General features: G+C 66.9%; 1 protein-coding gene across 1 annotated transcript; it reads left to right on the forward strand.

The window, feature by feature from the left end:
- Positions 1-427: 427 nt before the first annotated feature.
- On the forward strand, positions 428-27924 carry PFKL (phosphofructokinase, liver type). The gene is made up of 22 exons (XM_030328780.2): positions 428-553; positions 5785-5858; positions 8775-8852; positions 10904-11093; positions 11821-11986; positions 12437-12481; positions 12702-12810; positions 14797-14892; positions 15817-15909; positions 17107-17232; positions 17633-17697; positions 18247-18310; positions 19504-19650; positions 19892-19962; positions 20400-20487; positions 22811-22963; positions 24417-24581; positions 25266-25327; positions 25465-25576; positions 26143-26242; positions 26331-26436; positions 27477-27924. The coding sequence occupies exons 1-22, from the start codon at positions 469-471 to the stop codon at positions 27622-27624; spliced, it is 2343 nt and encodes a 780-aa protein (XP_030184640.1). The 5' UTR covers positions 428-468; the 3' UTR covers positions 27625-27924.
- The last annotated feature ends 59 nt before the right edge of the window (positions 27925-27983 follow it).

Raw genomic sequence — 27983 nt, forward strand, 5'->3', positions numbered from 1 at the left:
AACAGGAGGGAGGGGTCCCTGGGCTCCTGCTACCAACTTCCAGAGAAGCGGAGTTAAAGCCGACCCTGGCCCGGAACTGCAAACACTCAGGAGTGAGGCAGGGGGCTGTTTGTGCGACCCCCGCCCCCAGGCCTCCCCTCCCGCCCGGGAAAGCTTTGCTGCAGGTTGACGGCGCCTGGACTACAGACGCGGACCCCGGGTAACGCGGCGCGTTTGCCGGAGCCGACAGGTTTGGGGACCTGAACAAGATGCCAGGTCGGGCCGAGGTCGCAGGGTCCCCGGCGGCAGGGGTGCTGCCCGGCGTCCTCGGACCCGGGCCTGAGCCCGCCCCGCGCCGCACTCCCCGCCCCGCCGGCGCCCCCGGCCATGACCTCACACGTGGCGCGGGGCGGGGACAGCGGCGCGGGGCGGGCCCGGCGACAGTGCGCGGCCCCGGCGGGAGCGAGCGCGGCCCGTGTCGGCGCCGCCATGGCCACCGTGGACCTGGAGAAGCTGCGAATGTCCGGGGCCGGCAAGGCCATCGGCGTGCTGACCAGCGGCGGCGACGCGCAAGGTGGGCGCGGGCGCGGGGCTTGTCGCCGGGCAGGGGGCGGGGGGGCATCCGCCGGTCCCTGGGCCCCTCCGCGCACGCCCGTCCCCCTCGGCCGCGACCCGGGGGCGCGCGGCCCGCCGACCCCGCGCTGCAGCCCGCGCCCCCGGTGCCGGCCCCCTCCCCGCCCGCCGCGCCCCGACCGCCCTGATTCCCGCGGACGTGCCTCCGGCCACGGCCTCTGCGCCCCGCCCCCCGCCGCCGGGGGTGTGTCTGCGCGGCCGCCGTGGCCCCGGGACGCGCGCTCCCCGCGTCCCTTCCGGGCAGCACGTGTCCGGACCCCGTTTCCCGGAGGTCGCCGAGCCGAGGTCACTTGGAGCTGGACAGCCGCCTGCCCCCCTCCCGCAGGCGCGGAGAGCCTCGCCCTTCCTGGTTCCGATACCTGGGGCCTTCGTGCCGCCCCCGAACCGCCCGCCGCCTCCCCGGCCTTCGGGGCAGCTCTGCCGCCGCACCCCCTCCCCCGTCCCCGCCCCCGTCCGGGCTGGCAGCGCTGGGAGTGGCGGACACCCAGAACAGCCCTTCTATTTGGAGGCCTGGGTGGGGAAGAGGGCAGGATCGGAGGTGTGCTGGCTGGAGCTTGGGAAGTTTTCTAGAGCTGTTCTCACCTTCTGGTGGCCTGCCCTCCCCCCCCATCCCCCCACCCGGGGGGTCCTACAGCCCAGGCCTGGCAGAGCTGGGCTGCTGTCTATCCCCGAAGCCTGCTCTGGTCCTCGGTGCTGCGCGGTGGGCCTCTGGGCTGGGAGGGCCGGTGAGGCACCTGTCCTGAGTCCCAGGAGGAACCCGGGGCTGCTGTGCGGTGGGACCAGGTCTGCCTCGGACCCTCCACCTGGGAGCCCCTGGGTGCCTCCCTCCAGATGAGGGAGTGCAGACACACCCCTCTCCTCCCCTGACTCCCCATCCGGAAGCAGGGAGGAGGGAGGAGGAGGAGGCTTTCCCAAGCCCAGGAGGGCAGAGTCAGCTGCTGTCTCCAGTGTGTGCTGAGCCCTCTCGGCCCGGTGTGGTCAGCGGGCAGCGTGCCCTGCTGCACGTCCACAGCCCCTCGTGGCCAGAGCACTTGGTGCCCGTTGGCCGGGCCTGTCAGCTCCTGAGGGCATGGCCCAGGGGCTGGGGTGAGCAGCCGTGGAGTGGAGGGAGGCCTTGCAGAAGCATCACCCGTGAGATCAGACCATGGGAAAGGCCAGACACATCCCAGGAGGGCTGGATCCCTGAGCCCCTTCTTCCATGATGGAACGGCAGCCCCTGAGGGGTTGAGAAGGTGAAACGGCACGCATTTAGGTACAGGTGCAAAGCCCCGTGGACGGCGGGGCCTGCCCTCTCCCGGCACAGACTGAACAGAGGCTGGGGGATGGGCGGGGGCGGCTGAGGGGTCAGAGAGCAAGGGTGCTGCCCGCCTGAGAGGCGGAGCGGGTGAGAGCGGAGCCTGTCTGAGCTGCGGGTCTCCACTCGGCCAGCCCGGCCCTGGTGCCTCGGCCCATCTGGGCCGTGCTTCCTGGACGCGGATGCAGGGTGGCTGACCGCGGCCACCTTGCCTCGACCCTCTCCCTGCCAGCGTCCTCACTTCCCCAGACCCGGGCGGCCTCTGCGTCTCTCCTGTGTGCTCTCTGTGACGTGTAGGTGGGGGACCTAAGTTCCACAGACTTCCGGTTTAGGGCTCAGGGCCGACGCTGGAAGGAAGGTGCAGGGGCCAGCTGCTATTCCGGGGAGAGTGGAGCCTTTCTGTCCCGTAAGGCCCGATACCGGGCAGTGGGTGCCCGCCCTGGGCCGGCCCGCTCTCTTGCCAGGGCTGCCCTGACCGTGTCGCTCCAGAGGGCAGGTTCTCGGTTTAAGGGTTCCGCATTGCCTTCCAAATAAAGGTTGACCTCACGGAGACCTGAGGGCACCACATGTGCCCTCCCGTGTGGGTGCCGGGCAGACAGCCGCCGTGCAGAGCGGGAACCGTGAGGTGCACTTCCCCCCGGATGCCAAAGTCTGCATTTGTTGGAAGGTGCGAAAACCAGACACCCTCATGGAGCGGAGGGCCAGACCTGGTCATGGTTGGGCCGTGACCCGAGCACTTCCCCGGGGCCTTGGTTTCCCCTTCTGTAAACGGGGGGGGGGGGGGGGGCAGCCTCACCCTTCCTGTCAGCCAGTTGTTCAAGGACACAGGAGCACTTTGTGCAGAAGTGACTAGAAGACTGTAAAACGGCACGGTCTGCCTACCGCCCCCACCGTCGGTCTCCCCTGGGGTGAGCGGGGCCCTCCCTGCCCCCCAGAAACACGCAGGACTGGCCTGTTCCCGGTGATCGGTGTGGCCCGGGATGTCCTGTCTCTGTAGGCGAGGCCCCGCTCGCTCCCCTCCCCCTCTCGGCGTCCCAGCCGGCTCGGCTACAAGTGAACCCACAATTAAAGTTGCTTGTCTGAGCCCAGTGTCACTGCATGGCCACCACTTTCTCACACGTTTTATTTTTCTGGGAGCTGCTGAAAAAAGTCACGTGATGAGCAGACGCATGGACTTCACAGCGGTCCCTCTGGCAGCAGGGGGGTGGGGGGGGTCCCAGGGGTGGGTCGGGGGGGGTCTGGGAGGGGGATCCAGCATCCGGGGGGCGGCAGCCTCCTGCTCTTCTGAACCCCCCCCCCCCCCCCCCCCCCCGGCTTAGGGCTGGGTTTATTTTGAGAAAAGCGGATTAAAGGACAATTAAAAGGCCCTTTTAAGACACAGCTCTGGGAGGTGTACAGGGCAGGGGCAACCCGCCCTCAGGCCGGCCTCCGTGGGGACAGCACAGACCTGCTCTGAGTCTCGCTGAGACAGAACCGGGTCTGAAAGGCTGAACGTGTTAGCATAGCATAGCCCCTTTGCTGTCCGGGGCTCCAGGACATAGGCCCTTTGCTGTCCGGGGCTCCAGGCGGGCCCGCCGGGCAGGCTGTGAGACGATCGTGACCGCGGGGCTGGCCCGTCCAGTGGCACGCACAGCCGGGGGCACCCAGAGAGACCTCCAGCTGGACGGTGGGCCTGGGTGCCCAGCCTGTGCCCTCCCACCCCCCGGTCCCCACCTGTGCCCTCTGTCCTCATCTCCTGTGTCAGAGGTGGGGCTTGGACCTTGAGCCCGCAGTGGGCCCCAGCTGGCCTCGCCCCATGGTACCAGGGAGCAGAAAGCCTGGGCCATCCAGGGCCAGTGAGCCAGGTGTCTGGCTGGGGGCCCGGGGCTGGGGTGGGGACGTGGGGGGGAGGGCGCTGTGCTGGTGTCTCATCGAGGGCACCCCAGCTGTCGGGTGCGCGGTGCCCTCTGGGCCCCTGCCCTGATTCTGTTCTCTGACACTCCACTTCCCTCCCTTTGCGGGTTCATGGGACATTTGTGATTCCTTTAGAGATAGGGTTCTCTCGCTAAAGTCAAGCGTGAAAGCTGTGAGCGTGGCCGGCTCGGGCCCCGGCTGGCCTCTGTGCTCTGCCCCCGACATCTGGGTGCCCCTGCACTTGGACCCCCTGGCCGTGGACATCGGGCAGCAGGACCCTCCGCTCGCTGTGACTGAGGAGTGTCCGGGGTACATCCTGCTGCTGGCCTCCCCCGCTGGGGCTCCCCAGGTCCTCTAGCCTCCCTTTGAGACCTTGGCTTCCCGTCTGTAGAATGGAGAGAGTGGCGGGCGCACCTGCTTTCCGGGGAGCCCCGTGCCGTGAGCCTACACTGGCTCCTCCTGAGGGCCCCCGTGCAGCTGGGGTGTCTGGGGCCTGCTGTCTCCCCACTGCCTTCCAGGCCGCACACCCGGCGAGGCTTGTGTAACCGGGGTAAAGGGCCAGAGATGTCACTTTGGGGTCACCACGAGGAGCCCACACACTGTGAGGGACCCCAGATGCTGTGGAACCCCCACAGGACACTGAGCACATAGGCCTTGCCTGCCTCCACCAGCTCAGGGGCCAGAGAGGGGGGTTCGGGGGGCTTGGATGCACCCAGTCTTCCTCCAGGGAAAAGGCTCCGTGAGCGTGGGACAGCACGGGATGTGTGTGCGTGCTCCGGGCGGGGACTGACAGGGAGGAAGGCAGGATGAACAGGGGGGTGGTCCTCTGGAGGAGACCAGCCTGGGGCACCTCCGTGATCTGGCCCCCAGACCCAGTGTCAGAAGATGGGACCCAGGGGGCGTGGCTCTGGGGCCACTGGGCAGGGTCCTTGCGGCCTTTGCCGAGCCTCCGTGGCTGCCGCTGTGACCATGTGGCCACTGGGACACTTGCTCCCTGGGCCAGGCCCCGTCCCACCGTCAGAGAGCAGCGGGGGGACCACTGTGCAGCCCCCACAGGGCCGCCCCCAACAGCTGCACTGCATCTCGTAAGCACCACTGTATGCTGGGGCCCAAGGTCACGGTGGGGGCCCGTGACACCCGTGGAGGGGACCTCAAGCTGACCCCTCTGCCCTCTGTGGGTGTCAGTCTCAGAACCAGCCGTGAGGAAGAGGGCTGAGATTCCTCTGGGCGTGGAGCATTTCCCTCCTGCTGCACCTTCTCCTGCCCCCAGGCAGCTGCCAGGGCATGGAGGGGGGTGTGGCTGGGCGACGGGGAAGAAGGGGTCCTGCTGGAGTCTGGTGGCTTCTGTTTGCACGTGTGGGCTGGAGGGCGGGAGCTGGGGCCCACTTAGCTGCACTGCCTGAGGCTGCGGGTCCCCTGGTAGAGGCCTCCCTGGGGGCACCGTCCTCTCCCGGCTCACAGCCCTCCCCCGGGGGTGGGGGGGGGGACAGGGAGCTTGTGGCCTTGGGCCAGTGGGCGCTGTCCTTGGTGTGCTCCCTGAGCTGCCCCCCAGTGCCATGGGCTGGGAGGGTCTGCAGCAGAGGGGGAGAGGTGGGTTTGGAAGGTGCCGCCCTGTGTCTCACGGCCCCTGCTTTTCGTCTTGGGCCAAGCACCCACCTCGTTGTCCTCCCCCAAGGGCAGGGCCTGGCCTGTGGGTCTAGGAGGCGGGCAGGGGGCGAGGGTCGCTCTGCTGAACTGCAGGGGCCGCACGGGGAACCTGGGAGCGGATGAGGCCGTAAAGGGTCTGGAACGTTCGCACACACCTGGTCTCTGGCTCGGGCCACTTCCGAATGCTCCTGCTGCGGCTCACCTTGCGCCTGACCGGGCTCCCCGGGGCTGGACCTCGAACTCCTGGCTCGGTGCCCTGTGAGGTGCAGGGGAGGAAGGCCCCGGGTCCTGATGTGTCTGTACCTCCACTGATGGACGTCGCCCCGACCCCCTTGCAGGTATGAACGCGGCTGTCAGAGCTGTGACGCGCATGGGCATCTACGTGGGAGCCAAAGTCTTCCTTATCTACGAGGTGAGGCGCCTTGCAGGGTCTCTGGCCCCCACACCGCCACTAAAGGGGGCCGTGCACGGTGGGGAGGGACTGGGCCACCTGGCCACTGGTCGTGGTTTAGAGAGCAGGGATGCTGACGTGGGGGCTGGTTAGGACGTGACAGGCGGGGAGGGAGTGGGCCCTGGCTCTGGGGAGCGGGTAAGGAGCCCACCCTGGGTGCTTGTGGGGAGGACCGTGGCCCTTGACATGCAGGAGGGTAGGAAGCTGTGGCCCTCAGGGGTTTGGGGCCTCAACCCCACCAGTTGTCCTTCTGTTGGCTTCCTCCATCCACTCAGCCCTCCTGCACCCTTAGCAGCACTGGGCACACCGTGTGTGTGAATTACTTAGTAATAACGGCTGGGCAACAGAGTATCACCGGGTAACAGAGTATCACAGGGCAAGAGCATCCTCGCTCCATTTTGTTCTGCAGAATGGAGGCCCCTTGCCCCCCCCCCCACCTATTTCAGGTTTGGGGTGACCCTTCCCTCCAGCCTGGTGCCCCCACACCCACACATGTGGAATCCCTTGCACTGTGTTGCCTGTGTTGTGTTACTTTGTTTTCACTTTTGACTAGGACTGTAGCGAACTGTAGCGACCCCATCTTCCCTCCCACCGCGGGCTGGCTCCGCGGCCCCTTCACCCCCGCCCCAGGGTAGGCCGGTCCACACCCTGCGCCGGGTGGTGCAGGGATGTCGGAGGCAGTGAATGAGCCAGTGGTTAGGCAGCCCCCTCCCATGGGGCTCTGGACCCTCCGACCAGGCTTGGGTGGCTGGGCTCCTGTAAAGCCCCAGGTCTCAAAGTCTCAGGAGCCTCACAGGTGGGGCCCACGCCCTGGTAATGGTCTAGAATGTTCTGGGGGACAGGGTGGGATTCTCAAGGGAGGGGCCTCGTTCCATGGACAAGCAGCCTCCAGATAGGGAGGTCCCCGCCCCTCCTCCCTGGGCTTGTGTGCGCGTGACAGGTGCGTCCTTCATCTCCGTGACCTCCGTTTCTTCTGTTAGGTGGGGATGTCGGGGCACAACTGCTGTGACATCGTGAGTGAAAGCACTCGTCACACAGTCGTGACACCACGAGGGCTCAGGAAGAGGGATCGCTTTTACTGGCCCAGGAACCAACACCAGACCTCACAGATTTGCTGCCAGAGGGCTGGGCCCGCACGAGGGGCTGGAGAGGGAGAAGGCTTGCGGGGCGGGGTGATACGAAGTGCATAGGAGCATGCAAAGACATTCTAGAAGGTTCCGAGGCTAGGAAAGGACAGTTGTGCCAGTCAGACTTTGATTTCAGCTGAGCTGACCGGCTGTCTCGGGGTTCCCGGGGATGCTGGGCGCACAGTGGGGCAGGGGCCGGACCGGCACTCTGCTTGGGCTCGGTGCCCAGTCCTGGGCTTTTGCAGACTGAGATCTGCCTGTTTGTAGCTGCTTGCTCTGGGCAGCGTCTGCTGCGGGTTTTCACGTCATTTTCCTGCCTTTTTCTGCACGGGCTGTGGGGAGGGGTTGGCTTGTGTCCTAGTGGCAGAAAATTCTGGAGGGAGTCGGGGAGGCAGGGAGGGGTAAAGGTCCTGGCCTGGCCTAAAGTGGGAGAAAGTAGCTTGGTGGTCCCTCAGCCTGGGGGCCGCGGTCCCTCTGTGGCCCCAAGGGCCTTCTTCTGGTTCTGGCTCCTGGCAGGGGGGTACCTGCCCCCCACCTCCACCCCCAGGAATGGGACCATTTGCCCTGTCTGCCCCAGAGCCCCGCTGCCCAAGACCCTGCAGCCCCGGGTGATGAAATAGGGTGAACTGGCTGGAGGGGACGAAGCAGAGGGGGCGGGGCAGATATCCAGAGCCACACTGGGCTCTGGCCCCAGGCAGGACAGTGGCTCACTCACGGCTTCACTGGAGGAGCTGGGAGGGCTGCAGGGAGGCGGTGGCCCCGTTCCTCTCAGCGCAGTGGGGCTGAGTCTTTTCGCTGTTTATAAGTGCACGTGCCTTACGTCCAGACGGTATGGAGACCTCCAGTTAAGACAGGTGGGCCCCCTGATGGCAGGACAGGCCTCCTCCCAGGGCCGTCCAGGAGGCAGGTGGCTTGTGTCCCAGGGAAGCAGCACAGGGCCATCAGGGAAGTCAAGCCAGAACCACCTGCAGGGACTGACGCGCAGCCCCCCCCCGGGATGGAGACTGGCCCAGAGGTCCCGGCCGAGTTGCTGGTGGGCGGGGAGGGGACCACGAGCATGTGTGGCCATGCGGTCCGCTGCTCACGCACCAGGAGACCACGGGCATCCCCCTTGGGCGTGTGTGTTCTCAGCAGCCTCGTCTCTAAGCCTCAAACTGGAGACCTCCCACATGCCCATCAGCAGCGGACGGATCACAGCCCTATGGGACCGCATGATGACAGGGACCCGTGCAGACACCGGGCTGAGGGGGAGGAGCCAGGCTCAAGAGCAGACGCTCTGGCTGTCCCCCCACCCCCCACCCCCCATCCAATCAATCCCTTTAGGAGGCAGGATGGCGGCTTCCTCTGCGACGAGGGTCCCGGGCAGAGGGCCGCTGGGCACTGGGCCCGTTATGTTGCCGGTCCGGGTGACCTGGTGTGCGTGGCTCCAGAACTCAGCAGGCGGCCGGCTCCAGCACCAGCCTCTGCCCTGTGTAAACTCTCTGATAAATAGGCTCTCGAGCCCTGCAGAGGGTGTTCTGGAAGGACCAGCTGGGCACCTGGGTCTCTCCAGCCAACAGCCCGTGACCGCTGGCTGCTGGCCACCCCGCTTCATCACCCAGGGCCCGGGGCTTGGCGGGGGGACCTCGGGGGGCAGGACCCGTGGGCCCACTTCCAGCCAGACGGGGTTTGGGCAGAACACCCCGGTGCCCTGCCCGCGGCCGACGGTGCTGTGGGGCGCCTGTCTTGCCCCGTCCCTCTCTGGTTTCAGGGCTACGAGGGCCTCGTGGAAGGAGGCGGGAACATTAAGCAGGCCAACTGGCTCAGCGTGTCCAACATCATCCAGCTGGTAAGGCCTGCAGTGGGACGGCCCCTTCCTGCCCGGGGGCACGTGTGTAGACACGTGTGTGCGCGCACACGGAAACACGCACGCACGCCTTGCACCTCGGGCGGCTAGGCTCCAGACTGACCAGGTCATCGGCTGCTCCGGGGTCACGGGGACACGGTGGCCTCTGCGACAGGAGATGACGGAGCTTTCAGCGCAGGGTGGGTAGGGGGGCAGGACTCTTCGGGAGAGGTGTGCCGTGGCCTCTGGACGGCCTCTCCCGGCCTCCACCTGGTTTTCCCCGCGGTCATGGTCCTGAGCTGCCCAGTGACTGAGGCGGCAGGCAGGCTGCTGCTGTCCTTCCCCCCCCTTGCCGGGGCCAGGGGCTCCCGGGAGGGGTGGTCTTTGCCCCCAGAGCTGGGTTGTGTGCATCCTTGTCACCTGTTTCTCCCGGGCTGCCAGCTGACGCCCTGTGTATTCAAGTGGCCAGTTATCATCATGAGCCCCGAATGGGTCAGCGGGAGTGGTGGGGGGCCAGGGCTGGACCCCGGTGCCCAGGCGTGGCCACCCCACCAGTGCTGCCCACCCCTCCTGCCCAGGGCAGGCGTTACCTGTGGACCTTGCCCCCCCGGGCACCTGAGGGATAGGTCCAGTTTGCTGTCCCCGTTCCGTTCAGTCCACTGGGGTGGGGAAGGGCTTCCTTCTCGGGCGTCATTAGACCCGCCCGCTCCCCCCCCATCCTGGAGTGGGGCTGCAGCCTGGCCACTCCCCTGTCCTCCACCCCAGGGGTCTAGGGAGGCGTCCCTCAGGCCTCAGACCCCGATCTGACCATTTGCTCTTCTCTAACCCTGTGTCTGAGGGTGGTTGTGGCCTCTCTGCTCTGAGTGAGCAGCCCCGGGGAGGGGGCTTTGGGCCGAGTACTAAACTGGGCTGTGAGGCTTGCCTAAAGGTCAGCAGGTGGAGGGAGCTGGGAAGAGCTGGTGTTTGGGGAGGAGTAGGGAGCCCAGAACATGGAGGCAGGAGGGGCAGGAGGGAGATAGAGGAGGCAGGAGGGGACAGAGAGGGCAGGAGGGAGACAGAGGGGGCAGGAAGGAGGCAAGAGGGGGCAGGGGGGAGACAGAGGGTCATCAAGGGGCAGGAGGGGGCAGAGAAAGCAGGAGGGAGACAGAGGGGGCAGGAGGGGGCAGGAGGGAGACAGGGTGGGGGGGGAGATGGAGTAGGAGGGAGACAGGCAGGAAGGAGACAGGGGGTAGGAGGGGGCGGAGGGAGACAGAGGGTCATAAGGGGGCAGGAGGGGGCAGAGAAGGCAGGAGGGAGACAGAGGGGGCAGGAGGGGGCAGAGGGGGCAGGAGGGAGACAGAGGGGGCAGGAGGGGGCAGAGGGGGCAGAGGGGGCAGGAGGGAGACAGAGGGGGCAGGAGGGGGCAGGAGGGAGGCCAGAGGGGGCAGGAGGGAGACAGAGGGTCATAAGGGGGCAGGAGGGGGCAGAGAAGGCAGGAGGGAGACAGAGGGGGCAGGAGGGGGCAGAGGGGGCAGGAGGGAGACAGGGGGCAGGAGGGGCTCCCGGGAGGAATGCTGGGCACTTTCAGGAGGGCCCCAGGGAAGCTCCCGCCATCCTTCCTTTCCCGCCCCGAGGTGCTGTTGGGGGCACGCGGGGAGGATTCGCTCTCTGCCTCCAGGGTGGTGCCCCTGCACCAGCCCACTGACTCAGGAGTCTGGCCGGAGCCTGTGAGGGCTGTGTGCCGGGGGAGCCCGGGACTGAAGGCAGGTCCCCCTGGGGCTCGGGGAGCTCCCCGCATCGAGCCTGCCCGTGTGCACACGTGTACTTGTGTGCTCACGCTCATGTGTACATGCGCGCACACGCGTGTCATAGATTTCCGAGCCTCCTCACTTCCTGACACGGGGAGATCCTTCTCCTCGTTGCAAATACCAGGAGAAAGGCACAGGGAGGTGGGGACGCGTGCCCAGGTTTCCAGAGAAAACCCTGGCCTTCTCCGAGTTGTGCGGGGTCTGCCCGTCCCTCCCTGCCCCTGCGGTGCCCCCGCGGCGCCCCCAGGCTCCCTCTCGTCCCCACAGGGCGGCACCGTCATCGGCAGTGCCCGCTGCCAGGCCTTCACCACGCGGGAGGGGCGCCTGGCGGCGGCCTACAACCTGGTCCAGCGTGGCATCACCAACCTGTGTGTCATCGGCGGGGACGGCAGCCTGACGGGCGCCAACATCTTCCGCCGCGAGTGGGGCAGCCTGCTGGAGGAGCTGGTGGCAGCAGGTGGGTTGGGGCCGGGGGGGGGGGGCACGGCGGGGGGGGGGCACGGCGGCCCCAGCACCCCTGTGCCACTGCTGCAGGGCAGTGGGGACGGGCCGGTGAGATGCGTCTGGCCGCTGGCCGCTGGCCGGGAGGAGGGGGCCCGGCCTGGCCCCAGGTCAGGGCAACCCCGGCCGTCTCCGGGAGCCTCGGGCTGGGCTCGGCCGGGAGTGAGGAGGTCAGTGATCGAGCCCAGGGCCTCTGGGAGCGCAGCGTCGGGGACCCCCGGGCAGCGTTTGTGCTCCTGGTGGGGACGATGGTTCCAGGGTGACATCCTCTGCTGTGTGGACACGCCCTGTCTGTCACTGATTCCCGGGCGTGGGTTACAGACCTGGTCACCGTTCGCGGGGACACAAGAACTAAGCGTTGGTAACGAAAGACAGAGTCCCAAGGTTGCCAGTCGGAAAGTGACCTCTTGGAGTTGAGTTCGGTGGCCCTAGTGGGGACCTGGCGATGAGGGGTGCTCCCTCCAAGGCTCTCTGGGAGGCCTCGTGGCCTCAGCGGCTGCGGTTCAGCCGCCCCGCCCCTCCCCCACCCCTGCGGCAGGACCTGGGGACCCGGTGCGGTACAGGGGGCCTCGGAGCCTGGGACCGGCAAGGGGGCCACGCTGCTACGGGGCTGGGGGTGGGTGACAGGGGGCCAAGGGAGCAGGGTCAGGCCGGCGGGGCCTCAGGGCTGGCTCCTCGTGCAGGCAAGATCTCGGAGAGCACGGCGCAGACCTACTCGCACCTGAACATCGTGGGGCTGGTGGGCTCCATCGACAACGACTTCTGCGGCACCGACATGACCATCGGCACGGACTCGGCCCTGCACCGCATCATGGAGGTCATCGACGCCATTACCACCACCGCCCAGAGGTGAGCGAGCCCCCCTTCCCCCGCCAGCGAGCTGGGGTCCCGTCTCCCAGCCACGGGGCCCCAGCTGTGCACCCGGTCTCCGTTAGGCCGCCCGCCGGCCCCGGAGCAACCGTGCGTCCCCGAGGGGCCTTCAGGCTGCCGGCGGGGACCCCCGGGCCCAGGCAGGGCGCGTGGCCTTCGGCCCCAGGAGCAGATCAGTGAAAACCGGCCCGAAGGCGGGCTGTGAGCCCAGGCACGGGTGGCCCGCACCGCAGGGTCTCGGCTGCCCTGGGCGTGGGAAGGGCCGTCTCTCCTACATCTGCTGTGTCGCCAGGGCGTTTCCCTGGCAGGGCGGGGGCCGTGGGCGGCGTGGCACTGCCCCTGTGCCCGGGCTGCTTCTGCTGGGCTGTGCCCGCTCGTGCAGCTGGCCCAGGGGCGGCACTGACGCGTCCCCCTGTTCCGTGTCCACAGCCACCAGAGGACCTTTGTGCTGGAGGTGATGGGGCGGCACTGTGGGTAAGGGGACCGCCCTGCCGGGCGGGAGGGCGGGGAGGGGCTCCTGGGGAGCAGGCCTGGGGCTGCGGCGCCTCCGCGGGGCCCGAACGGTGCAGGTGCTGACCTGGTGCCGAGGGACTGGGGGCTCGGGTGTGGTGAGTCCCATCACAGCTCAGAGCCATACGTGGTGCTGGCTACACCCCGCCGCCCGCTGGAGCCCCTAAGCGTCCTGCTCGCCCAGGTACCTGGCCCTGGTGTCCGCCCTGGCCTCGGGGGCTGACTGGCTGTTCATCCCCGAGGCGCCCCCCGAGGACGGCTGGGAGAACTTCATGTGTGAGAGACTTGGGGAGGTGAGTGTGTGGGGGCGGTTCTCCTGGAGGTTCCTGCCACGAGCCGCTGGGACGCAGAGAGATGGGTGTCCCCCAGGAGCGTGGCCTTGGGCAGAGGAAGCAGGGGAGGGCGCTCAGGACGCGGGCCTGGGCGGGCCTGGGCTCGGCTCCTTGGTCAGTGCTGACATGGGGAGGGGGCAGGCGTGGGACACGGTCGTGCCGGCCTCCGGGGGCTGTGGCCGCTGAGCCTGAGCCAAGGGAAGTGGCCTCATGACGATGGGTGGATGGGACACCGGGCAGTGACCCCAGCAGACGAGGCCCCAAATGGGCCATGGGGGCAGGATGGGGAGGCAGTGCGGGCTGAGGCTTTGTCTGGGGGAGGAGCAGGGTGTTTGGAATACAGTTCGGGCGGCCCCCGGATGGAGTCTGCCCCGGGGACCCCCAAGATGCCCCAGCCGGCACGGGCTGGCCCCTCAGCCAGGCCAGGGCTCAGTGGAGGACAGGAGGACCCTGAGGTGGGGGGACTATGCTGGGAGTTGGGGGGCCTTCAGATCAAGGGGCTGCGGTCTGGATTTGAGGCAGGGGGCCTCGCGGTTGTGCGCCGAAGTTCACGTTCAGGCCAGGACTGCGACCTCAGGGCGAGCACAAGGCAGCCCGGGGGCTTGGCCCTTTCTTCAGTTCAGGAGCCCCGGGAGGTCAGCCTGACGGGTGGGCCCGGGGCTGGCTCTCGAGTGTCCCCGTCCCCGTGTGACGGTGAGGGTGGCATCAGTCTCATCCACTGCGGTGTTTCCTCCAGCCCCTTGGCCTTGCACCTCTGCCCAGGGCTGGTGAAGCCGAGGGCAGGGCCACGCGGAGCCCAGCGGGTGGGGCTGGCCGGAGGCCCATGTTGTCCTTGGGTAGAGTCCGGGGCCTCGTGGCTTTCACCACGTGGAGCGAGGCTCTGTAGCATGGTCTCTGGCTGACCTCGGCCTTGGCTCACTCGCTGCGACTTTGGGGCTGGGCCTTTCCTGAGGTGCCTGCCCTCAGGGTCAGTTCTTTCCTGCTGTGTGAGGCCCTCGGGCCCTCCCTAGGCTTCCCTGAGCCTCAGACACGCTCTGTGAGGTGCGGGTGCTACCCCTTTTTTACCCACCTCCCTGCCTCTTCTGTTCCACCTGCGGCCCTGCCTCTGCCTCCCTCACCTCACCTGTACCGGCATCACCTCCTCCAGGCAGCCCTCCACTCCCACTTGTCCCTCCCACTGCCCTGGACCCCACACGAGCGGCTCAGGCCCTGTCTTCTCTGAGGCTCTTTGGATGCTGGGGGGCAGACACGGCTTGTCGGCCAGAGTGAATATTTTGTATGCTTTCGAAGAAAGAAATGATTGAGAAGTGTTCTCCCCAGAGAGCTTTGGATTTGTGATGATTAATCCCACCAAGGGCTGGTGCAGGGTGCTGTGGGTCCCCTCGGTGCCCCATTGGCCCCTCCACAGCCCGGGGAGGGCGTCTCACGCCAACAGTGCCGGGTGTCCAGGGAGGCCCGGGTGGTGGCCAGCGCTGTGAGGTCCCTCCATTCTAGGGCTAAGAAAACGGAGGCCCGGAGGCCTGCCTCAGTGTGTCAGGCCAGCTGCCTGAGGATTGATTGGCTCGCGGACCTAAGTTCAGGGTCCCTCTGGCCCCGTCCCAGCTCCCGGCTCCCGAGTCCCGAGGGGGCTGCAGGTGTTCCCTGGGAGCACGTGCAGCGACCTCCCTGTTCCGTCTGCCCGGTTCCCAGCCCCAGGGCCCCCCGTCCTCCCCTGCTGCCCCCACCTGCCAGGTGTGCGGGCAGAGAGCCCTCCTCCAGCGCCTCCCCCACCCCCGGGGCGGCAGGGGGAGCAGGGTCCCCGTCGGCACATCTCAGTCCACGCCTGCCCTCTTCTCATGTGGATTGTGGGCCCCTTGGTGTGGACCCCAGGGGAGGCTCGCAGACCGCAGGTGTCCCGGGCAGATGTCTGCAGGCGGGCCGCTGAGCCCTGGGGCATCTCTGACCTAGACTCGGAGCAGAGGGTCCCGACTGAACATCATCATCATCGCGGAGGGCGCCATTGACCGTAACGGGAAGCCCATCTCGTCCCGTTATGTGAAGGACGTGAGTTTGGGGGGGGGGGTCACATGGGGTGGGTGGGGCCTCGGTGGGATGGGCACCCCTTTATCTCCAGTGCCAAGTCCTCTTGCTGGGGCCCAGCACCCCATAGACAGCAGGCTCCTGGAGGGAGCTTCTTCATTCCCGGTGATAGCCAGATGCGGGGTAGGTGTGCCAGGGGCCCCCCGAGAAGGCCCGGCCCCGAGGCTGAGGTGTGGCCCCACATCTGTCGCGAGCCGCCTGCCCCTGGCTCCCAGTCTCCATTCAGAACACGTTCCCTGCAGGGCCAGGCCCGTTCCCCATCCCAGTGGCCGAGTCCAGGCCCCCAGTGCCATCCCAGTGACGGGGCCCTGCCCCTGCCGGTGACCCCTCAGGGGGACGGTGACTCCCACCCTGTGCAGGGCTCACAGCCGAATAACAGACTGCGGGGACCTTCTTCCCTGTGACCTCCACCCACCTGCCACGGTCCACCCCCCGGGCCCCGGGCCCCCGTCCTGACAGGGCACAGCCCCTGGGAGCCTCTCCTCCCTTGGCTGCCACACTGTCCGCGTGTCCCCGGTCAGGAGCCAGCCCACCTGCTGCGTCTGCACAGACTCGGGGCCTGGGGGAGCCTGACCCGGGGGGCTGAGGACCAGGATGCTGCCAGCAACAGGACCGGGGCTGTAGGGACACCATCACACGTCCACACATGCAGAGAAATGCCCCCCCGCCCCACGGGAGCTCCACATGCACACACACACACGCCCCGTGGGCACGAATCCTGAGCCGGCTCACGGGGCCCTGGGGGAGCTGACACCCTGGTATCCCTGAGATTGGGAGGGGCGAGGACCAGGGTTAGGGGCCCGAGGGGTGGCAGGGCAGTGAGGGTGGGCGCTGAACCCAAGGACCCCTCCCCTCCCCCCCCGGCCCCGACTCTCTCCCCATGAGCAGCTGGTGGTCCAGAGGCTGGGCTTCGACACCCGTGTGACTGTGCTGGGCCACGTGCAGAGGGGAGGGACCCCTTCGGCGTTTGACCGCATCCTGGTAGGTGGGGCGCTGCTCTGTCCCGGGCGTGCACGAGTGGGTGAGCGCGGCGGGCATTTCCTCGCTGCCGCTGGTCTCACAGATGAAATGGAGACAGGGCCCCTCCATTTCTGTGTGGGTGGGAAACGCAGGGCTGGGGACCTGTGTCCCCGCCCCTCACCTCAGCAACCTGGGCTCCCGGGCCTCCCGGTGATGGCTTTTGGCCCCCAGAAAAGGGGGCGGTGCGTGGAGGGCAGGACCCCGGCTCCGCCCTTCTAGGGTCTGAAGTCTGGTGGTTCTGAGTGTGGCCCACAGTGCCAGCACGACAGCTCTTACGACCTGGGGGAGGCCCTGGGGAGGCAGAGACCTGGCCTGTGGCCTGAGTGCCGTCACTGATCAGCCCAGCTGATCACTGCTGGGTCCCACCTCGTCCTCTGCAAAGTGGGAATCCTGTGCCACCAGATGGAGACAGGGTCTGGGGCCCGGAAAGTCCCCACGGGTGGTAAAGTGTCCACACACAAGGGCTGGTTACCCTGCGCCTGGGGCCTGCACCTGCCTTCCCCAGGAGACCCCGTGTGCTGTCCCCCTAGTCCCACACAGAGAAGCAGGGACGCTGACCCTGGACAGGGGCTTTGCCCGCCTGGCTGGGCACTTTTTGCAGCCTGCACGAGGCTTCAGCACTTGGGAGAGCCTCCTGAGGGCCCCAGGACGGCGGGACGGAGCACTGTCCTCCTCGCAAACCGGGGGGGCAGAGATGTGAGGAGGGGACGGGTCTAGGTGTCCCCTGCTTACAAGAAAAGAGTGGCCTGCCAGTTTCGTAGAAGCTGGTGGAAGACACAAGGCGCCCGGGTCAGAGACAGAGGAGAGCAGGTCCTGAATGTCTTGGCCAGCCCAGCCCACCAGCCTTCCTTCTCACGCATGCTGAGGTGTGGGGTGGGGACACAGGAGCCGTGACCTGGAGCCCAAGCCAGCAGCCCTGTTAGAGCAAAGAGCGCTGGAAGCCCGTCCCGCCTCCCACCCGTCGCCGTCAGGCTGAGCAACTGGGGTGTCCTAACGGGGCTGTCCGAGACCCCGGAGGGGCTGTTGTGAACGGTGGTCACATGAAGTCATTTCTGGGATCACCTGCTCCAGAAGCTTGGACCGGCCTGTGTGTGGGTGCACGTGGCTCGGGGGTGGGCCGCCCCTCCCTGAGCCCCGCCCGCCCCTCTCCCTGCTCAGAGTAGCAAGATGGGCATGGAGGCGGTGATGGCGCTTCTGGAGGCCACTCCCGACACGCAGGCCTGCGTGGTCAGCCTGTCGGGGAACCAGTCCGTGCGGCTGCCCCTCATGGAGTGTGTGCAGGTGGTGAGTGCCCAGCCCCGCCTCGGGCCGGCCAGGGTGGGGGTGCTCCCTGCAGAGATGCCTCCGGGGAGGGGGGCTTTGCCCCCCTGCTCTGCTCACCCGCCCCCTTCCCGGCTGGCCGGGACCACCCGTCCCTCCAGGTCCTGTCAGGGCACAGGCCCCGTCCCCACCTCATGTCCCCACCCTGTCCCGCTGCTCCCCTGTCACATGCCACCTCCTGTCGCATTTCGGGGTATCGGGGGCCTACGGCCCTCCAGGGAGGCGAGGGAGGCGTGAGCGTGTCCTCAAGGTGGGCCCCACGAGAGGTGTGGGGGCGGCCGGAGCTCACTGAGCTCCTGGAGTCGGGCGGCGGCCGTGAGCGTGCCCCGGGCCTCCTCCAGCCTATACCTCTCTTTTGGTGAAGACAAAGGAGGTACAGAAGGCCATGGATGAGAAGAGGTTCGACGAGGCCATCCAGCTCCGTGGCAGGTGAGGGGCTCCCGGGGCCCGGCGCCGAGCGCAGTCTGTTCCACAGGCCCTCAGCAGACGCACACGTGGCTGTGCCCCTGGCCCTCAGGGCGCACGCCCTGGCAGAGACCCTTCCTTCCGAGTGTGTGTGGCCAAGCGTAGAAGTGGGGCAGCAGGACGGAGGCACAGGGTCCCTGTGACGGGGGAAGCGGGCGGGCTGCGAGGTGGACGGGAGCTGCCACACAGGGTGGAGGGGAGAGGGGCGGCTGGGGCGGGAACCCGGAGGGGCGTCCACAGAAGGAAGGTGGGGGTCAACCTGCAGCGGCCGGGAGGGCTGGACCCGCAGCACCCCCTCCCCACCCCCCTGCACAGGCCGGATGCGGGGCTGTCGCTTTGCTAAGAGGGGCGTGGGGGCTGTGCTCTTCGGGGCTTTTCGTAGCCACCAGAGTGGGGTGGTGAGCCACGCCGGCGTCCAGCTTCTTCGTGGCTGCGTGGTGGGGCCACGGGCTGTGCTGAGCTGTGTGGCTGTGGGCTGTGGGCTGCATGAGGCATGACCGGCTTCCCTTCCAGGAGCTTTGAGAACAACTGGAACATTTACAAGCTGCTCGCACACCAGAAGGTCTCCACAGAGAAGGTGAGGGGGGGTGAGCCGCAGGGCCCTCGTCACCGTCACCTCTGGAGCCTGCCCCTGGGTCCGCCCGCCCGCGGAGCCGGGGTCTGCCCCGGGAGCAGGAAGCTCTGAGCTGGCCCTGTGGACCCTCCCTCCTGTCTGGGTCAGAGCCATGAGCTGAGAGGCTTGGCCTCTGCCTGACCAGCGGGTCCCAGACAGCCGGCGTCTGGGCCTGGAGGTGACCTTGGCCGGTCACGTATCAAACAGCTGGAGGAAATTAAGTCAGGCCTATAGGGTTAGGTCAGGACAGAGGGGAGCTAGTGCTTATGAAATGTTATAAAACAGCCCAAAACCTCATGAAATGGGCTTTCTTCAAAATAAGAATGATAACGGGACTTGTTTCTGAAACCCGGGGACGAGGAAACGGTCCCGCTGGGACCGTCCCAGCCAGCGGGGCCCTGGCCCCCCTCTGTCCCAGGGGCTGGTCAGGGACAGGCCGTACCTCCAGTACAGCAGAGCTGTCTCCATGTCCCCTCCTGGAACCGCTGGCGTGACCACATCTGGGGCCACAGGGCTGTGTGACCAGGACCCACCAGAGCCACATGTGACCACGGAGTGCTGGCCACGAGGCTGCCTGTAGCAAGGTGGGCTGTATGTGCCACACGCACCGGGTTCTGGGGACACGGTCTGGAAAACTGTGGAATAGTCCGTTGGTAATTTCTTCGGCTGATTCTAGGTCGGGGTGATGTTTTGGTTACCTCCCGCAACTCCGGTACTAAAATAGCATCACCTGCTTCTTTGCACTTGATGAATGTGGCCCCCTCCGCTATGCATCCGTGCCGCTCGCCAAGATCTTGGGGCGCTGGCTGCTCTGAGCCCAGGGTGTGGGGTGATTGCTGGAGGCTTCGGGACAGGCGCTGGCTCTGGCCCGAACCCGCGTGCTGCCCCCCACGAGCTGCACTTGGCCGAGAGCGACCAGAGGACTTGAGCTGATGAGCCGGCCGGGCCTGCGCTGTGGCTCATTTGGGTCTCTGCCAGGAACTTGTGGGACAGATGTGTGCCCTTCCCAGCGGAGTCCACTCGCTGGACGGTGTGCAGGCAGGCAGGGGAGCCCGGCCCCTTTTCCGGGGGCCGCCCCCTCGCTGACTTGTGTCTGGGCCGGCTGGCTCCCCCCCAGCCCCGTGCTCACGCTGCCGTCTCCTTCCTCTTGTCTGAAGACCAACTTCTCCCTGGCCATCCTGAACGTGGGCGCCCCGGCGGCCGGCATGAATGCGGCTGTGCGCTCGGCGGTGCGGTCTGGCATCTCCCAGGGCCACACGGTGTATGTCGTGCACGATGGCTTTGAAGGCCTGGCCAAGGGTCAGGTAGGTGCGGCTGTGACGGCAACCAGTGGTTCCGCGTGTGTGCTGGTGTGTTTATAACCCACCCCCAGCTTGTAACAAGGACCGGGGGGCTCACGGTAGAAGTCTCAGGCAATGCCCCGGGGCAGGTCCCTGAAGAAAGCGGATGAGAGGCCCTCGGGAGAGGGGCCTGGGGCTCTGCTCTGACCTGCAGTGATGGTCAGCGCCTGGCCCGGCCCCCTACAGCTGCACCTCCCCACCGCAGGTACAGGAAGTGAGTTGGCACGATGTGGCCGGCTGGCTGGGCCGTGGCGGCTCCATGCTGGGGACCAAGAGGTGAGCTGCTGGCTGACGGGCCCGGCTCCCTGGCCACCGTGGGCAGCGGGGGGCGGGGGACCCAGAGGCAGGCTCAGGAGGAGTGGACGTTGCGGGGGGAAACCAGCCCCGTGGCCTGGACTAGGTCCTCGCTTCTGACTGGCAGCCGGCCCGCGGTGGGCTGCACCCCCTCCTGAGACCACCTGTGCACAGGAGAGTGGCCCAGGTGGCCCCCCGCCCGCAGAAAGCATCTCGTCAGGCAGCTGGCGGGCAGCTCCCCCTCCCCTGTCCCACCGTGGGCCCCACTGACGCCCGGGCGCGGAACGAGAATCACAGCAGCACATCTAGGGCTGGCTCCCCCCACCGCCACCCGCGCGTCTCGATCAGGTGCCGTGTGGGAGCGTGTCCTTCTGTCCAGGCGCTCTGGGCCACGTTTATCTGACTTCTGTCCACTGTAGGACGCTGCCCAAGAGCTACATGCAGAAGGTAGTGGAAAACATCCGTACCTACAACATCCAGGCCCTGCTGGTCATCGGCGGCTTTGAGGTGCGGGCCACTGCAGGGAACGAGGTTGGGGCAAGGACCCTGGAGAATGTCTTCTCTGCCTGGGGCCGCTGGGGTGGCCCTTCTGGAAACCCCATGCTCCTGGCTGGGGAGTCACACGAGTCAGCCGACTGATGGGGCCATGGGGCTCGGTGTGGTGTTCGGCTCTGGGAAGGTTTTTACCTTCTCCTATAGGCTTCACAGAGTTTAAATCGGTGCTGGCTCCCGGGTGCTGGAGAGGGGGAGGGGGAGGGGAGAAACAGGGGGGTGGGGGGCAGCTCTGACCTTCTGAGCAGCAGCTCCTGGTGGGGGTGGGCAGCCCCAGGGCAGGAAACCCTGTGGCCTCCTGGTCCATCCCCACTCTGCTCTGGCCTGTCCCCTGCCTGTGAGGTGGGGCCCCAGGGAGGTGGGGCCCCAGGGAGGTGGGGCCCCTGGGAGGTTGGGTCCCAGGGAGGTGGGGCCCCTGGGAGGTGGGGCCCCAGGGAGGTGGGGTCCCTGGGAGGTTGGGTCCCAGGGAGGTGGAGTGCCAGGAAGGTGAGGTCCCAGGGAGGTGGGGCCCCAGGGAGGTGGGGCCCCTGGGAGGTGGGGCCCCAGGGAGGTGGGGTCCCTGGGAGGTGGGGCCCCTGGGAGGTTGGGTCCCAGGGAGGTGGAGTCCCAGAGAGGTGGGGCCACTGGGAGGTAGGGTCCCTGGGAGGTGGGCCAACTGGGAGGTGGGGTCCAGGGAGGTGGGGTCCCTGGGAGGTGGGGCCACTGGGAGGTGGGATCCTTAGGAGGTGGGGTTCCTGGGAGGTGGGACCACAGGGGGGGCGGGGTCCCAGGGAGGCGGGGCCATGGGAGGTGGGAACCCCTGGGAGGTGGGGCCCTTGGGAGGCGCGGTCCTTGGGAGGAGGGGCCACTGGGAGGCTGGGTCCCTGGGAGGTGGGGCCCCTGGGAGGTGGGGTCCCAGGGAGGTGGGGTCCCTAGGAGGTGGGGCCACTGAGAGGTGGGGCCACTGGGAGGTGAGTTTCCTGGGAAGTGCGGTCCTGGTGAGGTGGGGTCCCAGGGAGGTGGGGTCCCAGGGAGGTGGGGTCACTGGGAGGTGTGGTCCCAGGTAGTTGGTGCCCCTGGGAGGTGGGGCCACTGGGAGGTTGGGTCCCAGGGAGGTGGAGTGCCAGGAAGGTGAGGTCCCAGGGAGGTGGGGTCCCAGGGAGGTGGGGCCACTGGGAGGTGGGGTTCAGGGAGGTGGGGTCCCTGGGAGGTGGGGCCACTGGGAGGTTGGGTCCCAGGGAGGTGGAGTGCCAGGGAGGTGGGGCCACTGGGAGGTAGGGTCCCTGGGAGGTGGGCCAACTGGGAGGTGGGGTCCAGGGAGGTGGGGTCCCTGGGAGTTGGGGCCACTGGGAGGTGGGATCCTTAGGAGGTGGGGTCCCTGGGAGGCGGGTCACAGGGGGGCGGGGTCCCAGGGGGCGGGGCCATGGGAGGTGGGACCCCTGGGAGGTGGGGCCCCTGGGAGGTGAGATCCTTAGGAGGTGGGGTCCCTGGGAGGTGGGGTCCCAGGGAGGTGGGGTCCCTAGGAGGTGGGGCCACTGAGAGGTGGGGCCACTGGGAGGTGAGTTCCCTGGGAAGTGCGGTCCTGGTGAGGTGGGGTCCCAGGGAGGTGGGGCCCTTGGGAGGTGAGGTCCTTGGGAGGAGGGGCCACTGGGAGGCGGGGTCCCTGGGAGGTGGGGCCCCTGGGAGGTGAGATCCTTAGGAGGTGGGGTCCCTGGGAGGTGGGGTCCCAGGGAGGTGGGGTCCCTAGGAGGTGGGGCCACTGAGAGATGGGGCCACTGGGAGGTGGGTTCCCTGGGAAGTGGGGTCCTGGTGAGGTGGGGTTCCCTGGGAGATGAGGCCACTGGGAGGCGGGGCCACTGGGAGGCGGGGTCCCTGGGAGGTGGGGCCCCTGGGAGGTGGGATTCCTAGGTGGTGGGGTCCCTGTGGCAGCTCGCAGACATTGTGCTGTGCATGGTAGGCCATCCTTGGTGTGACATAGTGCTTGGCCAGCCCCAGTGACAAATGCCCATTCTTGCCCTTTCCTTGAGGTGCCCCAGGCCCCCTGCAGCCCTCCCGGTGTCGATGGTGGTCCCAGCAGGGTGGGCGAGTCTCCTTCCTGTCCTCCCTGGGGCCCCGTTTCCCTGGCTGACGGGCTGCGGAGCCCCCTGGGTGGGGTCCGCCGGGTCGCGGCCCTGGGGTGGTTGCAGGGGTCCCGGCACCCAGTCCCAGGCACATAGCTCATCAGCTGGGGAGCAGGGCCGAAGCACCTCCTGGCTGGGAGCCCGCCTTCGCCGCCCAGCGCAGCCTTATGCGCCCACAGGCCTACGAGGGGGTGCTGCAGCTGGTGGAGGCGCGTGGGCGCTACGAGGAGCTCTGCATTGTCATGTGCGTCATCCCGGCCACCATCAGCAACAACGTACCGGGCACCGACTTCAGCCTGGGATCAGACACCGCCGTCAACGCCGCCATGGAGGTAGGTAGGGTGCCAGGCTGGACGCGGGAGGGCGTGGGGAGGCCCCAGGAGAAAGTGGCGAGTGGCACGGTGGCGAGCTCCCAGGTGGGCTGTCCCTCGAGGCCTCATGGGTGGCAGGCAGGACTTGGCTCTGGGGTCACTGCGGTGTGGGGACGGTGGCTGTCAGGGCCAGAGCTGACTCAGCTGAGCTAATGCACGTGTGGACGTCGGGCCACGGTTCTGTCCAGTGAGCAGCCACACGTGGACGGGGGGGGAGCCCAGCCCCGTGGCTGGCACGTGGGAGGGTGGGCACTCGGGAGAATGTGCCGTCACTAGAGCAGGGCTGGCCCCATTTGGTGTTCCGTGGGGGCCTCCTCACGGCTCTCTCCACCTCTAGACCTCTCCCACACCATCCGTGGCCCCGCAGGAGCCCCGCTTTCCCCCAGGGTCCAGCACTTCTGTGTTCGGGGGCCCCGGGGACTGAACCCAAGCAGCTTCTGCGTCACGCTAGAGAAAGGAGAAAGGAGAAAATAAGAATAAAGCAAACAAAAGACTACAGACCTCCCCCGCCCCCATCCTGATCTGCTGACCCGGACCTGTGGTCTTGCAGGGGTTTTCTTCAAATTCACCCCCACCCCTGTCATCCTGGCAGCTATATAGGGGCCACCCATGGCTCCTCTGAAACTTCTGTGCCTCTGCCCCTCACCAGCACCAAACGTCGTCCTGTTTTTCATGCCTCTACGACAGGAAGAATTGTATTGTTTTCCTTTGTACCTTGATTTTTGATGAAGTTGAACTTTTGTTTCTATATTTATTGCCCATTTATGGGTTTTATGGAAAATTACCTTTTTCTGTATTTTGTCCATTTTCCTCCTGGTGAGTTTTCTTTTGTATTTGTCAGCGCTCTTTATATACGTAGGACACCGATCCTTTGGCAAACATTGGAGCTGTTTCCTCCACTTTGCTGGTTGTCTCTTACTTGGGGTTTAGCCTCATGGTTCAGATCCCACTAACCCACTGGTCTTGTTGGTCCTTTCTCAATTCTTTGTTTAATGTTATAATTTTTTCTCAAACTCTGAACATTTGGGTTAGAAACATCCTGTGTCGCATCATCACCGGCATCTGTAGGATGTGTACTTTCACGTGTCGCCTCGTCCCTTGTTACAATGACCCTACGGTGGCTGGAGCGTCGCTCCGTATACAGATGAGAGGATTGAGGCCCAGTGTTTCCCTGGCCCCACGTCAGAGCCTCCCGGCCCCATCCCTGGCCTCCACACGCTAGGTGCTGGAGACACCCCCGTTGTCCCCCGGGCGAACAGTTGCCCCGGTTGAGGACCTGATTCTGAAGGCCCTGTGCAGAGCATGCGGTGTGGGCTGTGACACCCTGGGCAACTCTGGGGGGAGACCCGGGTCCCTGAGGGGCAGTGGCTCCCTGTGGCCCACGGGGAAGTCCCTGACCACCTCTGGCCCCCAGAGCTGTGACCGCATCAAGCAGTCGGCCTCGGGGACCAAGCGCCGCGTGTTCATCGTGGAGACCATGGGGGGCTACTGCGGCTACCTGGCCACCGTGACGGGCATCGCCGTGGGGGCCGACGCCGCCTACGTCTTCGAGGACCCTTTCAACATCCAAGACTTAAAAGTGAGCCGAAAAAAAAAAAAAAAAAAAATTTAAAAAAAAATAGGGGCGCCTGGGTGGCGCAGTCGGTTAAGCGTCCGACATCAGCCAGGTCACGATCTCGCGGTCCGTGAGTTCGAGCCCTGCGTCGGGCTCTGGGCTGATGGCTCAGAGCCTGGAGCCTGTTTCGGATTCTGTGTCTCCCTCTCTCTCTGCCCCTCCCCCGTTCATGCTCTGTCTCTCTCTGTCCCAAAAATAAATAAATGTTGAAAAAAAAAAAATTTAAAAAAGTGAGCCGAGGCCCCGAGCCCTTCTCCTGCCACAGACGTCCCAGCGGGGCTGAGCGGGGGTCCTCTCCTGAGACACACACAGGAGCCAGGCTGGGGGCTCCCTGCCGGCGAGGGGACCCTGCTCATGACCCCCAGCGCCTCCTCCCCGACCCCGTGCAGACCTCCACCCAGCGTCCGTGTTGTCGCTGCCGTGGCCTCCTGGCCCCAGCCACCCACCTGGCCTCACGGCCCAGCCCCGTCACCCAGGGCCCCGCCAACGTCAGCCGACCTACGCGCGTCCCCATGACCCCTGGGTCACACTGACCCTGCGGTTATAGCCTGGAATATTCCTTCCCAGACAGCCTTGAGGCTGTGGGTGGGTGCCGTGCGGCTGCCGTTCGCGCTCCGGGCTCACCCTGTGTACCCCCCACGCCCGCAGGCCAACGTGGAGCACATGACCGAGAAGATGAAGACACACATCCAGAGGGGCCTGGTGCTTCGGTGAGGCTGCCGGACCCAGAGGGTGGCTCGGGGCTGCTGAGGGGCACCGGACCCTCCCCCAGCACCGGTCTGAGGCCGGGCCCGGCGGGGGCTCGGCGTCTGCACGAGACCCGAGCCGGCCCCGGCCCTCTTTCCAGAAACGAGAAGTGCCATGAACACTACACCACGGAGTTTCTGTATAACCTGTACTCCTCCGAGGGGAAGGGCGTCTTTGACTGCAGGACCAACGTCCTGGGCCACCTGCAGCAGGTAGGGGCCCAGGGGCCTGGTTCTGGCCTCTGCCTCCATCTGACCCGAGCTGAGGGGCCCCGGGAGGATATGGCAGGATGGGGACCCTTCCCTGTGCACGACCTCGTGGGGCACCCGACCCTTCCCCCTCATGCCCGCGCTTACCTGCTCGTCACCCCTCTGTGCGGGTGAGGGGTGGGGGGTGAGGCTCCCGTCCCCCTGAGTCCTCACCACCAGGACAGGGCAGGGCTGGGACCCCTGTGGCCACCTCCGCCCTGCCTGGTCCCCTCCTTCGTGGCCTGCTGGTGGCCCTACAGGAAGCCTGCGCTGTGCGGGGCCCACAGAGGCCGCCCGACAGGACGGGCAGTCAGCCCACCGCCCGGCCTCTGGAGATGGCTCTTAGGCTGCACTGGGGTAGACAGAGGGGCTGGGGCGCCACAGACAGAGATGCAGGGAGCTTGGACGGGATGGGGTGTCAGGAGCCGGGAGGGCTCGCCTGCGGTCATGGTGGGACCCTTCTGCTGGGCTCCTGCCAGAGCCCCCCGTCTCTGGCGCGATGGAGGCGCCCTCACCCACTGCGTTTCCAGGGCGGAGCTCCGACCCCCTTTGACCGGAACTACGGTACGAAGCTTGGGGTGAAGGCCATGCTCTGGATGTCGGAGAAGCTGCGGGCCGTCTACCGTAATGGTGCGTATGTGGCAGGAAGGGGTGGTGGCTCCGGGCCTGACCTCGCCCTCTGCCCAGACCCAGGGTTCAGGGCGGCCTGTGTCCACAGGGCGGGTGTTCGCCAACGCCCCCGACTCAGCCTGCGTGATCGGCCTGCAGAAGAAGGCGGTGGCCTTCAGCCCCGTCACCGAGCTCAAGAAGGACACCGACTTTGAGTGAGTGCCTCCAAAGAGAGGGGTGGCCTGCCCAGCCACGCTCAGGCCCTGACCCCACAGGGCTGCCCCGTCTGCCTGCCCAGGGCCAGAGCGGTGATGACACCCAGGCCTGAGCCCAGGCCGGGGCTCCTCCCATAGGGTGGGGTCAGCGGCTGGTCCGGCTGCGGACACCCCCCTCGCTCCCCCAGCCAGCCTGTGCTGAGCCCCCAGAGACGGACACCCCAGATACCGCTGCCTGGCTCCACTCCAGGCGGTGTCCCGGTGCTCAGAGGACGGGGTGCCCGGGTTCTCAGAAGATGGGGCGTCTGGTGCTCAGAGGAGGGGGTGTCGAGGTACCCAGAGGAGGGGGTGTCCGGTGCTCAGAGGAGGGGGTGTTGGGGGTACTCAGAGGAGGGGATTTCTGGTGCGCAGAGGAGGGCGTATCCGGTGCTCAGAGGAGGGGGTGTCGGGGTACCCAGAGGAGGGGGTGTCCGGTGCTCAGAGGAGGGGGTGTTGGGGGTACTCAGAGGAGGGGATTTCTGGTGCGCAGAGGAGGGCGTATCCGGTGCTCAGAGGAGGGGGTGTTGGGGTACCCAGAGGAGGGGGTGTCCGGTGCTCAGAGGAGGGGGTGTTGGGGGTACTCAGAGGAGGGGATTTCCGGTGCGCAGAGGAGGGCGTATCCGGTGCTCAGAGGAGGGGGTGTCGGGGTACCCAGAGGAGGGGGTGTCCGGTGCTCAGAGGAGGGGGTGTTGGGGGTACTCAGAGGAGGGGACTTCCGGTGCGCAGAGGAGGGCATATCTGGTGCTCAGAGGAGGGGATGTCGAGGGTGCTCAGAGGACAGGGTGTCTGGGGGCTCAGAGGAGGGGATTTCCAGTACCCAGAGGAGGGGGTATCAGGTGCTTAGAGGAGAGGGTCTCCGGTGCTCAGAGGAGGGCGTGTCGGGGGGCTCAGAGGACAGGGTGCTGGGGGTGCTCAGAGGAGGGGGTATCTGGTGCTCAGGGGAGGGGGTCTCCGGTGCTCCGAGGACGGTGTCCCCGGCGCTGACCGCACCCTTCCGCCAGGCACCGCATGCCGCGGGAGCAGTGGTGGCTGAACCTGCGGCTCATGTTGAAGATGCTGGCGCATTACCGCATCAGCATGGCCGACTACGTGTCCGGGGAGCTGGAGCACGTCACCCGCCGCACCCTCAGCATCGACAAGGGCTTCTGAAGCTGCGCCCCAGCTGCCTCTCCCCGCCCCCTCTCTCCCTCCCTGGAGTCTGCGGGCGGGCGGTGGGCGGGCGGGGGCTGCAGCCCTCTGGGTCTGGCCCCTCGGCTTCCCCCTCTCTTCCGCTGCCCGCTGGGGGGAGTGCTGCCCTGGGGTGGGGGGAAGGGGGCCTCCGTGCGGGGACACCACTGTCCTGCTGTGGGCCCTGCTGTGACCCTGCTTCTGTGTGCACTGGCCACCCTGGAGGAGAGCTTGTCACCTTTTCTGGAAATAAAGCCACCTGACTGTGGAGGGTGACCAGTCTGCGGGGAGCAGGCCCTCTGTGATCTGGGGGGGGGGGGGGGGGGGGGTGGCAGTGGGCA

This window comes from Lynx canadensis, chromosome C2 (genome assembly GCF_007474595.2).
Source record: "Lynx canadensis isolate LIC74 chromosome C2, mLynCan4.pri.v2, whole genome shotgun sequence".
NCBI classification, from domain to species: domain Eukaryota; kingdom Metazoa; phylum Chordata; class Mammalia; order Carnivora; family Felidae; genus Lynx; species Lynx canadensis.

What these genes read in the sequence shown, in the direction of transcription:
- PFKL (XM_030328780.2), top strand. Translation starts at nt 469, where the DNA reads ATGGCCACCGTGGACCTGGAGAAGCTGCGAATGTCCGGGGCCGGCAAG. An exon ending in CGTCCCGTTATGTGAAGGAC is followed by an intron (nt 14,893 to 15,816) that starts GTGAGTTTGGGG and finishes CCCCATGAGCAG; the next exon opens with CTGGTGGTCCAGAGGCTGGG. An exon ending in TGGTCATCGGCGGCTTTGAG is followed by an intron (nt 20,488 to 22,810) that starts GTGCGGGCCACT and finishes ATGCGCCCACAG; the next exon opens with GCCTACGAGGGGGTGCTGCA.